We start from the raw sequence: 14,786 nt of genomic DNA on the forward strand, positions 1-14,786 counted from the left end.
CCAAATAAATTGGTACCTTGACCATTTCTTTTATTTTGGAGGGTAAATTAGCAATTTCACTTCATTAGGGTATCTACTCAAGGGAGGTATAACTTCTTTTATCTTTTTTGTCTCTTCCCTATGTGATCCAACGTGCTAAGTGAGAATTGCATGTCTACTTTGCTTGCTTTCCTTGCTTTTCCTTAATTCATTTCATTTACTTTTGCTTTTATTAAGTCATTCTTTTATTTATGGGGTATGTGTACACCTCTTGGCTTGTAATAGATAGGGCTTGGAGAGCATTTTTATTCATTTTTCCCCTTCCCCATTTGTTTTAGTTAGCAAATGTAATAGGTTCATTAGCTTGATTGCTTGCTTTTGTTGCTACGTGTTAAGTTGCTTTATTAGGCTCTTGCATTTAGTCGAGCATGCTAAGTGTTATGTGCTACGTGTTTATAGGTGATTGGCATGTCTACTTGCTTTCTATAGCCATAAATGAATGCGATGGATGAATGCACGTCACCACACTAGTCCAATGCTAGTTGTGGCTCATTATCCCGTTTTCTACTAGTCCAACGCTAGTAGGAATCATAGAAAGGGCTAGTCCAATGCTGGACCCAAATAGGCCGTCCCCTCGTTGGTACATACTTGCATGTTTCACTACATTTCATGCATTTTTCTTAGTTTTTTTAGCATTTGGCATGCCCCTCCAACCCTTTCCCTTTCATTTTAGGTTTTTGCATCCTCATGCTAGGTATAGGGTACATTTATTTGAAAGTCCCCTTTCGATAAGGGAAACGAGCGAGTGTGGCTACCAAATAGCCTTAGCACGCTAGTTCTTCCTTCTAATCAAAGGGAAAATTAAAGTCGTGAAGTTAGGAGTCATTCCCGTACCCGACTTGATGCATTCCTTTAGGTTCATACACTCATTTTTATCATATCACTTCCTTACCTCTTTTATCCACATTTTTTCACTACTTATATTTTTCTCACTCCACATGCCATGTTTGCACATTTTATTTCTTTTTCTATCACTTGTTTATTTTTCTACTTCACAAATTGCATCCAATTGCATTTTTATATTTACTACCATTATACTTTATTTTCATCCACTAGCACACAAACACCTTTATTTTTCTCAATTTTGCACACATGCAATTGTCTTACATTTGCACACATGCACGTTTTCTTACATTTCACACTTGCACTCATACTTGAGTCTTCATTTGCATCATTCGCGACCTCCACCACAACTCATGTGGTTGGGACCAAAAAGCCTCATAAGAGACATTCTAGATTTAGGATTGCATTTTTCTCTTTTTTCGCATCCATTAGTCATGTCCAACATACAACACATACTTTGGGTAGAAGAATTAGGAAAAGAAGGGTTAAGTCACGCAACTAGCTTTGGCTAGGGTAAGGGAGTGCCTTAGGCTTTGCCTTTGCTTTCTCCCTTATCAAATGTGACCCCCGATCTCTTTCTTTGGTTACGTAAATCTAAAAGTTCTTTAAAAGGGTTTGTTTACTTTTTTTCTTTCAAAAACAAAAAAAATCATTTTTGGGTGACTTGGTACACCCTAACTCTATACCAAGTGGCGACTCCATTTTCTATTCAAAAAACCCTTTTTGAACTATATTTTTGGCCAAACCGTCGCATTTCACAATTCCACGGCCTTTTATTTTCACTTTCACACACATTCACATACATCTACACACTATTCACACACCACATCAAAAAGTGGGGCGCGACAGATAGTACTAATGACTATCACTTGAGTACTTAAACATAAAATTACCTATTTCAAGACCACTGTACAAGTCTCCAATTTTTCAAACTTATTGTACCCTTGATCGATTAAAATTTCCACACACGTTTTCACTATTTTCACTAAACGAGCTTCCAAAAATTAATTTTTGAAACAAGTCACTTTAAAATTATAATGAAACTATAATTCCATGTATTTAGGTCTAATAAGGATAGAAAATAATATTCGGGGCCATTGGCCAAATAAATAATTAAATAAGCTCGTAACAGGAGTTTAAAATCAGTAAATTTGTGAGTTCTTACATGAGTCGAGTATTAATTCCTCAATTAACTTTTTTTAATCTACTATTAATCATTCTTAATTCTCCAATATTAATACACTCTCGATTCAAGTATAGTCTCGAAAAACGTGCACTCGTTGTTCCAAACTAAACGATTTTTTTTTGAAAAGTGAATTTTCCAACAAAATGCTTTAAAAACATAAAAGAGACGTTGTTTCATCTAAATGGATTTAAAATAGTCGAAATAAATAATTCGGAGAAAATGAGTGAATAATTATTTAAATAACCCGGTAATATTTTATAAAAATAAGAAAATTTTCGGGTTCTCACACAATTTCTTTAAAAGAAATGAAAATTTTGCAATGCAATTTCAATTAGGAATTAACTTTTTTTTTGTTTACCTAAATTGATTTTTGAAAAAACAAAAAAAAAAGAAATATGTGGATAGGTGGAGGGCATGCATGTTGGACAATTGTGCTAAAGGAGTATTAGACAAGTGTTTTGAGTTTTAGCACAACACATGTAAGGGGGTAGGTGGCAAGTGTTGGGCTTAGGAAAAATCTGGAAAAAAAAAACAAGAAAAAGAGTGATTGAGAGAGGGAAGATAGAGAGGGAGGTGGCGGCTGAACTAAAAAAGAGGAGAAACCAGAGAGGGGCTACGGGCTGGCAGCATAGAAGAAAGAAAAAAGAAAGGCTAGGGACAAAAAAAAAAAAGAACGAAGAAGGAAGAACTGGCAAGAGGTTTTCGAGAGAGAGATAGAAAGAGGAACCGAGAGAGGAGCTTGGAGGTAGAGGGAGACTCGAAGAAAAAACTGGGAAAAGGAAGAAACGAGGGAGAAACAGTAAGGCAGAGAGCAAGAGAGGAGATACGGGACAAGAAAAAGAGGAGACTTCGGGTAAGAAAGGAGGAAAAGAAACCAGAAAAAAGAAGAAACTGGGGAAGAGAAAGAGAGCTTCAGGCAGGGAGAGGGAAAAGAAAAACAAGAAAAGAGAACCTGGAAAAGAGAGCAAGAAAGGGAGAGAGCAAGAATCTGGAGGAGGAGAGTGAGCTGAGAACAAGGAGAAGAAAAACAGGGGAGAAAAAAAAGAAAGAAAAAAGGGTTTTGAGCAGAGAGTGAGAGAAGGCTGTAGGTGCCGGAGCCATCTCGGAGGATGTGAGTGAGGGTGATTGTTGCGGTGGTGCGAAGCCGTGGCTGTTCGTGGAGGCACCAAAGGCTAACGACGCCGTACAGTTTTACGAGGTGGCACTTGGAGCCGAAGATGTTAGCCGTACCGTGCATCCTAAGAGGAAGGCCGAGCAGGAGCTTCATCTCCTTCTTTCCGTTGAACTCAAGCTTGGTTCCTTTTCCTTCCTCGTCTCTGACCTCACCGCTGATGACTCCCGTGCTCCAGTGAAAACAGTTGGAGGCGGAGTGGCTCTTTGCCTGGAGACTGAGGAGGTTGAAGCTGCGGTGGAAAAGGCTGGTTCTGCAGCCAATTTACAGGGCATTTTACTCTTTCATCATAGCTTCTCTTGAGGAACTTTGAATTTCTCCACCATTTATGTAGCTAGAGGAAGAACTTTTGTTCATAAATTTTGTTGAAAAGATGATTGGAAAGACTTCGAATTTGGCCATAAAATCGCTGCATCATCAACCCTGGTTCCGCTGCAACTTGCTTCCTTCAATATTCTGGTGGATTTCACTCATCCCCTTGCGAAATACTCCTAAGGTTTTGACTCCATAAAACGTTAAGAGGTAACCCTCCCTCACTTTCCTTTCTTTTCCAACTTGTTTGCACGTAAAAGTTCAAGAAATCTAGCCCTTTTCTGGTTCATGATGCAGTTTTTTTGTTGTTTTGCTCGGTTTGATACATTTTGATGGGTCGGGTGGATTCTGTTTGAACTAAGAAATGACAAGGAAGCTAATTGTGAATACTTGTTTTTGTTGTTTTTGCAAGTTCCGTAGCTTGTACTCAAAAATCTTGCTTTGGGATTTCTTGTTGAGAACTCATGAATAAAAAGTTGTCAGCTTGCTTCCATCGGTGAACTTGGAGAGATGTTTGCCATGAATTTTGTGTCTCTTGTTCGTTCTTGATTGCAAGATTATGGTTTGGATCTTAGGTTCTTATCTTGTAGATTTGGGTTTGAAGTTTCGGTAGAGGTTTAAGTTGTTTTGCTGCGTCTTGATAAGCTGCAAATTTGCAGCAGAGGAAAGCTTTCGACTGTGTTTTGAAACTCGGACCGGGCAACGACTCGGCAGAGCTTAGGGATCAGGGTCAATGGATTCGACCGGTTTAGCTCGGGATCGAACCGGATGACATCATAAATATATTTTTTAATTATATAAAATACAATGAATAGAATAAATATGTACTCATAGTGATTTCAATCTTTCCCCATATGTTCTATATATTAAGGGGCCAAATTAATGAAAAAGTATACAAATACTTTGATGAAACTTTTTTAAGTAAGATATAATAACATTAATGAGTCTCTAATTCCATAAGATGATGAATCCAGAATGAAAATATGAATCATTGTAAAAATGCAAAAAGTAAGGTTGCAAATGAGTAATAAAAAAATTCTATGTGTGTAATTATGATTATTTAAACTATTGAGGGGTCAAAGTATAATATGAGAAAAGTTTTTTAACTTCTAAAGGATTATTCTTGTTTCTTCCTCTCGTTGCTTCTTCTTTGCCAATCCGCCGTCAAAGCTTTCTGCGTTCTAGTCTCACATCACAGTGTCCAGTTCATGTGTTTGCCTTGTGCTTTTTTTTTGCCCTTTTTCTAATGGTTTCTTTTTATTTCTTTTAAACTCTCTTCCTCTTCTCTTCATCTTATATTCCCTTTTACCATTTTTTATTTTAGATCTTTTCACCATTTCTCATGTGAGATTTCTAGATCTCTTCTTCTTTTCTTCTAATCCTTTCATACATGTTTTCTTTTATTTTTTGTTTGATTTTGGATTTGTTAAAATTTTGACCAAATTTTAAGCTTTTAGAGTTGTTGTGTTGCTGTTAGCCATTTAGGAAAATATAAAAAGGCCCGAGAAAAAAAATTAAAATTCAACAAAAATAGAGAATAGCAAAAAACCCGGGTTTTTGGGTTTTACCGGTTCACGGTCAAACCGGTCTTTTCGATTTTGACCGGTTTTGACCGAGTTTTCTTTCATTCGATTTTGTATACTAACTCGGACCGGAGAACTAGCCGATTCCCGGTTCAACCGATCGGTTCGGCCCAAGTTTAAAAACAGAGGCTTTCGAAGTTTGCATGAATGAATCAGACATTTTGCAGTTTAACCCCCCAATTCCTGAATAATTTCACTATGGCCCAAACATTGGAAAAATCAATCAAATTTTGTCCTTTTAAAATATTAATTTTCTTTGACACGCTTTAATTTGATTTTTGGACAGATTGTTTAGGAGTTTTAGGGATGAATTTTGAGCTTTAACAATTTCTGATAGATTTATAGTTTTGATGTGGATTTTAGTAAAATTTTGAGTAATTTTGTTATTTAATTATAGCAAATGGGTTTTCATTCCTTTTGTGAAGTTTAGCATTTGGTTTTGGTATACTTCATCTTAAGCCCTTAATTTTATTTTATTTTAATTTAGACTCTTAATATTTGTAATAATAATGATTTGACCCCTCAAACTTCTTTAATTCTTTCAATTGGGTCTTTGCTTGTTTTAATTTGTTGAATATGGGTTGTTTACTTTCATTTGAATGCTTTGATTGATTCAATTTCGTGTTTACTTCCATTTCTTGTGATTATTTGTTAATTAAAGAGATGCTTTGACCTTTTTCTTTGTTTTGGAGGGTAAATAAGAAAAATTTCATTTCATTAGGTCACCAATTCAAGGGAGGTACACTCTCCTCCTTTATTTTGATTTAACTTGATCCTATGTGTTACAATGTGACTTTATGTGTGTAATTGCATACTTTTTTTAATGTTTTTTATTGCATCTATTTATTTATTCATTTCATTTGTTTTAATTTTGTATATTTATTTTAATTTAATTTTTAATTATTTGAGAGGCATTTAAATGCCAAATTGTAATAGTTAGGTTATTATTTCATTTCATTTCATTCTTTCCCCTCTTAGATTGTAGTTAGGGTCCCTAAATGTAATAGTTAGGTTTGTATTTGCTTTTATTTGATTGTGTGCTTGCATGCCTGTGTGTTTACGTGTTTACTCGCTTTCTTAGGGTCTTTGCATCTAGATATCATGCTTATATGCTATGTGCTATATGTGATTTATGTGTTTACTTGCTTTTATTATGTTTATATGATTTATTTAATTATAATAAATGCATGACATCACCACACTAGTCCAACGCTAGTTGTAGCCTTTTTTCCAATTCCACACTAGTCCAATGCTAGTTGTGGCCCTCCTTTCTAACTTCTCACTAGTCCAATGCTAGAGAGAACTTATAGACATGGATTAGTTCAATACTAGACCCTTAGGGACCGCCCACACGCTAGATCATGTTTTGTGTAATAATCACTACATTTTCATGCATATTTTTACTTTTTAGGGTTTTTATCATTTTGCATAACATTTTCTCCTTATATGTATATCCCTTATCTCATATTCCCCTATATGTATACTCTTTACCCCTATGTGTGAAACATAACATTTAGACGTGCATTTCATTTAAGAAAATTAGAACTAGGTTAAATCATTTGCATGATTAGATAGGAAATACCCCTCGAATATGGGATATGGACGAGTATGGCTTCTCTACTCTTAGCACGCTCATATTCCCTCTATTAAAGGGAAAATTAAAGTCACGAATTTTAGCCCCCCCGCACCCGTTATGATGCATTCCTTTAGGTCATGTATATTTGTAGAATTATTGTTTTCTTTTCTTTCCTTCGAATCTCATATTTTTGCATATTCGTGACCTCTTCAAAGAGTCAACTTCGGCATCACAATTAATGTGATTTGCACCAATTAAGCTTTGAAGTGATATTCCGACCCCCCGATATCCTCCTAAGTTTAGGTTTTGCATACATATAGTGACATCCAAATGTGATAAATATTTGGATTAAAATAAGAAAATTTTTGACTAAATCACGTAACTGGTTCTAGGCTAGATTGAAAAAGTGTTTTGGATTTTATCCTTCCCTTTCTTCAAACATGACTCCCGAACACTTTTCTCTGATTTTCGCAAATTTGGAATCGTTTAAAAAGGGTTTTTCTACTTTTTTATTAAAAATTCATTTTAGGTGACTTTTTTTTTTATGATATCAATTTATTTATATCGAAACAAAATACAACGAATTAGAGGGGGGCCAGACCTGACCTCTGTTCAAGTACAACCGCAAGGGGAGAGCTATTCCCCTGTAGATTGCCATCGCAAGGAAGTGAATTCCCGGCTGTCTAAGCACAATGAAGCCCGCACTACAGTCGGGAGTTCCTGGGTGGAAGTGTAAAGGGCCTCCGATGCCAAATGCAACCCTGCTAGTTTATCTGCTGTAGAGTTCGCCTTTCTAAAAACGTGGGAAACGCGCGCCGCAAGAGAAGAAAGCAGAGCCCTATGCATCGCATCGTATTGCATAGGGGCCATTGAGACGTTTCTCCCTCATTAAGAAGATGGACCAGATTCTTAGAATCTACATCCACCAGCAAAGGCCCTCTGACTCGGTCCTTGCACAACTATAGACCGTACAACAATGAAGCGCTTTCTGCCCTCAGGACATCTATCTCCCCAAACTCCTTGTAATAAGCAAAGATCAGTCGACCCTCCGAATCACGGAGCAAGCCATCCCTATGAGCCCGATCGAGGAATACACTAGTGTCCGTATTCAACTTGACATGATGCAGTGGCGGCCGCTTCCATGACACCGCATGCGCGTACCTTCTCCTCTCTATCCTGATGCACAGCTGCACCCAAGGATCTTTCGCGGCTCCCCTAAAATGGCCCGCAGAGAATTTGCCCGCCACCCCCAGTTGTTGCACAAATCCGTCCACTAAGCTTATAACCCTACGAGCCCCAAAATTAGTCTCCTCAAAACACGCCTTGTTCCTGGATTTCCAGAGGAACCACAAAATTACTAGAGGGATAACAGTCCTGATATGATCCCATGTTACCAGTGAAGTCGAGGTGAACCACGATACTACCATCGCTGACACAGAAGAGGAGGGAGAATCAAGGATCCCAAACCTTCGTCGAAAAGAACTCCATACCTCCCGTGCTACTGGGCCCGTCACGAATAGGTGATCAAGTGATTCTTCTCGTGAAAGACAACATGAGCAACGTGATGCCAGAGAGATTCCACGCCGTTTCAAGGCCACATCCAACGGAACCAGATTTCGCAATGCTTTCCATGCAAAGAAGGACAGCTTCAGAGGCACTAAGTTAGTCCAAATGAAATCATCCACCAGAGAGGTGCTTCGTTTGTGTCGGATAAGCTCCCAAACTGACTTGACTGAGAATTCCCCAGAGGACGAGCCCACCCAGACCATACAATCCAATTGATCGGGGAATAGCTGAATTTCCTAAATCTGATTAACCAGCTAAGCTGGCACCTAGCGCCTCAACTTCTCCGCCATGCAACCCTCGTCATCAAAGAACTCTACTAGCAGCATGTGTGGAGGGTCAGTAACAGAGAGTAGGTCGGCCAGCGGGCGCTTGAAAAGCCAACGATCATACCACAAATTCACAAAACCTTTGCCCACACACCACCATATGTTGCTCTCCGCCTCCCCTCGAATTCCCTCCACCCGCCTCCAATCGCCTCCAAAGCTGTGGTGGATACCCCTAACGTACTTGGCATGCATAAAATCTGCCCAAACTGACTCGTGTTTCCGCTGCCGCCACCACAGCTTGCAAGCAAAGGAAGAGCACATGTCCTCAAAGGAGCGAAACCCCAACCCCCCCTCAGCTACTGGGAAACAGAGTTTTTCCCAGGACATCCAGTGGATGCCCTTTGATCTAGCATTCTTGTCCCATAAAAACGCGTTACATATCCGGCCCAACTTAAGCAATACCGCCCGGGGAGGGTCCAACACTTGCAGCAAGTACATGGGCATTGAGGTAAGGACGTGCCGCAGTAATACTAGCTTGCCCCCTGACGAAAGTAGCTGCGAGCTCCAATGGAACAAACAGCCTCGCATTCGAGCCACGAGAGAGTCAAAAAGCATACACGTAGCTCTACCCCTAAAAATAAGGGCCCCATAATACATGAACGGGAGATGCTGGTGCTGAAAATGCAACGTCGAGGCCACCAGTGCTCCGTGCTCCGTAGAAGCTCGAGCCGGCAGAAAGAAGGAGTTTTTGTGAGGGTTAATTTTCTGGCCTGAGAAAGCCTGATAGGAGTCAAAGAACACCTTCAAGGAGGCCAGCCCATCCTCGGCACAACGGGTGAAAATCAAGGTATTGTCCGCAAATGCTAAATAAGGAATATGTTGCCCAGAGGAGACAAAGAATCTATTTCCATCTTGACTAAACAAGTGGACCAGCCCCCGACCTAAGAACTCTACCACCAATAAGAACAACGCTGGGGAGAGCGGGTCGCCTTGGCGCACCCCCTTGAAGACTTAAAGAACCCCGCAGGAGTCCCATTGATAAGCACAGAAAACCAATTGTTGGATAAAGTTCGAAAGATTAGATCCACCACCGATTCCTGGAACCCAAACCAGCGGAGCATGAAAATAAGAAAATCCCATTCCACCCTGTCGTACGCCTTCTCTATGTCCAATTTCAACATCAAGTTCGGGCATCGCAACTTCCTATCCAGATCCAATGCCAATTCCTGAGCTAAGAGAATGTTATTAGCGATACTCCTTCCCCGGACAAAGCCTGCCTGCCAGGGCGAAATCAGCTTTAGGGAGCAACTGATTGAGTTGGTTCACCAGGATTTTAGAAATGAATTTGGAGCTTTGGTTACACAAGCTGATAGGTCTAAACTCTTGCCATTTTGTCGCTCCCAGCATCTTCAGGACTAACACTATCAGCGCACTGGATAAGCCCTTGGGTTGAAGAGCCCCCTTGAAGAACTCTTGAACTGCTTCTAACAACTCGTTTTGAATTATTGACCAAAAAGCTTGATAGAAGCCCGCCCCAAAGCCATCTGGGCCTGGCGCACTATCCTTTGACATGGAGAAGACCACCTCTTTCAGCTCTTGTAGGGACGGCAGCTGTTGGAGCTTCATGTTGCCCTCATTAGACAATGAGGGGAACGAGAAGTCCAAGCTTGGGACAGCCCGGCCCTCACGTTCCAACGTAAACAACTGTGCAAAGAACTACTCGGTCGAAGCTTTGATCTCCTCCTCATTTTCTAGCCAGTGACCCGCAGCATCCTTAATTCTGGATATAAAATTAGCGCTCCGCCGCTGCTTCATGACCGAGTGAAAGAATTTTGTGTTGGCATCCCCCTGCCTAATCCATTCGATTGCTGACTTTTGTTTCTAGTAGTCACACTCAACGCTCAGGGCCTGTGCATGCTTTGCTCGAGCCTCCCCGAGCCTTATCCGAGATAAGTCGTCACGGGCCGCTTCAAACTTCTCCTGTTGTTGCCGAAGAATATCTTCTGTATCCTTCACTGCCTGGAAGATATCCCCAAACGACTGTCTATTCCAATCTCGAAGTTTACTTTTAACATGCATCAGTCGCTGAAAAAAGCCGAGCATGCCCCCAGCGTGGACTGGCAAGTGCCAAGCATCTTGCACCACTCCTATGAAATTCGAATGAGAAGTCCAAGCATTGAGGAAGCGGAAAGATGAACTGCGAACCTTAGTCGAGCCGCACTTGATCAGCAGTGGAGCATGATCCGATCTGCCTGCAAGAGATGGGACACCTTTGTTACGACGGCAAACATGTCCGTCCACGCTTTATTTGCCAATGCCCTATCCAAGCGTTGCCAAACTGTATCATACGTCCAAGTGAAAGGCGGGCCATCAAAGCCCACGTCCGAAAGCTCGCAAGTGTACATGGCCTTATTGAATTCGACCATATTGCGCCCATTTGGTAGGGCCCCATCCGAACGTTCGCAGGTATTGGAGATCACATTAAAGTCCCCCACAACTAGCCATGGACCTGTAAATCTTTCTTGGACTTCCTCCATTGCTTGCCACAAACACCGCCGCCCCACTCTTGTGCATTTGGCATAAATGGCCGACACCTAAAGGGAGAAACCTACCCAAGAGACCACCATATGCACCAACTGGTCACTGAGCTCGTGACAAACTAGTGATACATCACCATTCCAGAAGACCCAGATTTTGTTATCAAAGAATGACTGGGCATTAGAGTAATTCAACTTCCTTCCAAGCAGAGATAATGTATCAGGACTCGCCATGGGCTCCAACAAAGCCAATAGCCGAATACGATTTTGAGTGCAAAGTTTGTGGAGATAACGCTGAGAATCAGCCCGGGCTGCGCCCCGGATGTTCCAAAAAAGAAAACTAATGGGACTAATCATGAGGGAGCAAAGATAACTTAGCTTGAGATAAGTATTGTCGTAACCTCTTATTATAGTTAATTGGCCGCCCAGACTTTTTGTAGAGATTATTGAAGAGTTCAATGTCTTTCGCGTCGATCACCACACCTCGTGGCAATAGCGGATCCAGCAATGTCACCTTGCTTAGTTGGTAGTCGGAGCCCTTCCCAAGCTGCTGCAACCCAGAGGTGAAAGCCGACCTCCGATCCAACGACTTGCTCCGACGCAAAGGCTTGGGGTTTGTAGGTGTTGAGGGGGATGAAGCGGCAGCTAGGCGCCAGTCTCCATGCAACCGCGACAGCTACTTGCTTCGACGCAATGGCTTGGTATTTGTAGGCATTGAGGGGGATGAAGCAGCAGCTGAACGCCAGCCTCCATGCAATCGTGGCAGGTCAAAACTGTCCACCGATCCCAGTATTTCAAAGGAGTTGAAAACAAGGATTGGATCCAAGGCCCGAGCGTCTTGCTGGTCGCACTGCCCACGCGAATTGTGGTGCTCTATTCTGGCTGGGGACTCCTCTCTTGACACTGGCATCCCCCACAGGCGTAAAACTCCTGCCGGGAGATACCCCTCCTCCTGAACTGGCGCATGTCGGCGAACCTGCTGAGACCCAGCCTGCGTCTTGGCTTCCTCGCTACTCCCATCTCCGCTAGCTGGCGCCTCATGCTGCGTCCCCGGAGTGCTACCCAGACCTGGATGCGGCATCGAATCTGAATGTGTCTCAATGCACTGGATCTTGTTTAGTGGGCTGTCTCCTGTGTCGATTTGCAGATGCTGGGTAGATGCCTCGGCTTTGCTTCGCAGACCAACATCCATAAGTTCCTAACCCTTCTCAGGCTGGGGCTTAGGGCGGTACTCCTGAACAAGTTTGACAGCCTTTTGCTTTGGGCAAACTTGCTTGAGCGATGGGTTTTTCACAAAGCAGTCGGCCTCGCAATGTTCAATCCTTTCACAAAACCCGCAAAAAACAGGTCATTCTTCTAACTCAAGTTTCTGCCATTGGCCCACCTCCTTATCCCCTGTCCAAATTCTCTTGACAGGGGGCTTCGCCACGTCCACCTCAATCAGTAGACGCGTCATCGACGGACGTTTAAGAGTGAGGGTTGCCGAGTCTACTTGCAACGGTCTTCCCAGCAGAGACCCAATCTTGAGAAGATACTTCTTCTCAAACAACGGCAATGGTAGCCCAGGTAAGGAGACCCACACTGGTGCAATAGAGGACTCCTGGTTAATCTTGAAGTCCATGGTTCACTTTGAGATTGTCATGGGCGAACTTTGGACAAACCATGTTCTCCTGCAAAAGATCCTGGCGTAATCCTCCTCTGTAGAAGGCCTGATGAGGACATGTTTTGTGTCAAGCAAGCCAACCTCACAAGAGCCTTTCAATCCGACAGACGTGAAGAACTTCCTGATGATCTCCATTGGCGGCCTCGAGAAAGCGAATCTCCCAATCAATACATTGCTGTAAGGTGCGGCCAGAGATGCTAGGTCTTGCTTCGAGAGCACAAATGTTGGCTCGCCACGATGCTTGCCCAGAGCCCCCAGGGCTGGTACCGCAGGGACTGTTCCAGAAACTATATCGGCAAAGGACTTACATGAAGAACGGGAAGGGTTGGAAGAAGAGGGTTCTGACGGAAAGAGTGCCGCCATGGCCGGCGACAGCAAGCCGGCACCTGGAACCCTAGAAGAAGAGACCTAGGAACTTTCTATAATTAGAAAACCCTAGAGGAAGACAGGAATTATTAACTCGCTTATTTATTAAGTTTTTTTTTTGAATTATTCTTAGGTGACTTGAAATATCTTAACTCAATACCAAGTGACGACTCCTATTTTTTCATTAAAAATCCTTTTTAAACTATTATTTTTGGTCAAAATCATCGCACTTTTTAGTCCCATTTAGGTCCATTTCTTCATTTATTTTTCTAAAATTCATTTTTAAACAAAATTAATCAAAATTAATTTCTTTATTCATTTTCTAAATTAAAAACTCATTTTTCCTCAAAATTAAATAAAAAAAATTCATTTTTTATAAACACCTTATTTTTCATTTAAAAATGGGGCGCGACAATATGTCTAAAAGAAAAACAATATTTGCCTCATTTACATCTTTCATGATTCTTATATGATGCATCCTATATAATGTAATAGGATAACACAAAATAAAAAAATACTACATCGACTTGAAGTTGGCCAAGTACAATGAACCAGAGTACAAATTCTTATTCAAGATGAATCAAAGAATTGAGTCTACTAATGAAATAGTTAAGCTCAATCTAGAGGCGATAGAAAAAGTTACTAGAGAAGCCAATGAAGCAACAAAGTTGTCATCAAAAAAGAAGAAAGCAAATAGAACCACAACAAAAGGGATATGGGGCACAAACGGTCATCAGAGGAACTGTTCAGGAGCGATCCTCTCATATGCTCCAACAAGAGGCTCAGCAAGAGCCACGTCACAAGGAAATAAGTAAGAGACAAAACGACCTTGTTTCAATTAGTAAGGTTCAAAAAAATTAAAAAGGATGTTTACTTTAATAGATTGCGTCACAAAGCGTTAGGACTCCATTCCATAGAATCCTGCCCAAATGAACAGGAAGCAGTCATTGAAATTAAAAAAAAGTCCCTTGCATTCCCTCCAAAATAATTGCCAATATTCGTTCATCCACAACTCTAGAAAATAGGGCAAGATAGCATATGGAAAAATAAGATCGTAGAATAGGAAAGTGGCAGACCAAGGGCAAAGAAGAAAAATGGTAGAAATGCACTGTCACCTAATAGAAATTACAATGAGAAGAAGGAAGAAATAGTGGCAACAAGGGATAGTCTCAGAAGTGTGAAATCTAAAAAAGTTTAGGGAAGATGAACCCGAATTGTAAAATGGGAGATGGGGGATCCGGAGCAAAGACTAAGCAGAGACATACCCAGGTAATAATACTGCAAGCTTATCACATAATTTGCATATATTTGACAATGATGTGGAACAATTTTACTTGTACGTGTTTTAAAGCACACAACTTGATTGAAACACTATAAAAAAAAATAAAATAGAAAGTTTGTTCGGAAAACTATATGAATACTAGGAGTTAAATATGTTGATGGATCATATAAAGGAGGAAGGTGGAAGAAAATTTTGCACAAGAAGTGTTTGTGAAAAAGTAAAGGACAACTGTCCAACCAATTATTAGTAGGAATTGCTAGTAGAGGATAAACAGAAGCCATGAGTTTCCACAATAATAAGAATGGTATATTCATTATACAAACTATATGAAAAACTTTTCACAATAAGTGAGGAGGTTTTGGGCAAGTAAAAGAATAGGGAAATTTAAAAGTTACA

The 14,786-nt window shown here is 41.0% G+C and overlaps 1 protein-coding gene across 1 annotated transcript; it reads right to left on the reverse strand.

Moving 5' to 3' along the window:
• Positions 1-7,669: 7,669 nt before the first annotated feature.
• Positions 7,670-8,479, reverse strand: LOC140008708 (uncharacterized). Its single transcript, XM_072053561.1, has one exon. The coding sequence runs from the start codon at positions 8,477-8,479 to the stop codon at positions 7,670-7,672; it is 810 nt and encodes a 269-aa protein (XP_071909662.1).
• Between the last annotated feature and the right edge of the window lie 6,307 nt (positions 8,480-14,786).

This window comes from Coffea arabica, chromosome 6c (assembly GCF_036785885.1).
Source record: "Coffea arabica cultivar ET-39 chromosome 6c, Coffea Arabica ET-39 HiFi, whole genome shotgun sequence".
NCBI classification, from domain to species: domain Eukaryota; kingdom Viridiplantae; phylum Streptophyta; class Magnoliopsida; order Gentianales; family Rubiaceae; genus Coffea; species Coffea arabica.

Coding starts and splice junctions, on each gene's coding strand:
- LOC140008708 (XM_072053561.1), bottom strand. CDS start 8,479: ATGGTCTGGGTGGGCTCGTCCTCTGGGGAATTCTCAGTCAAGTCAGTT.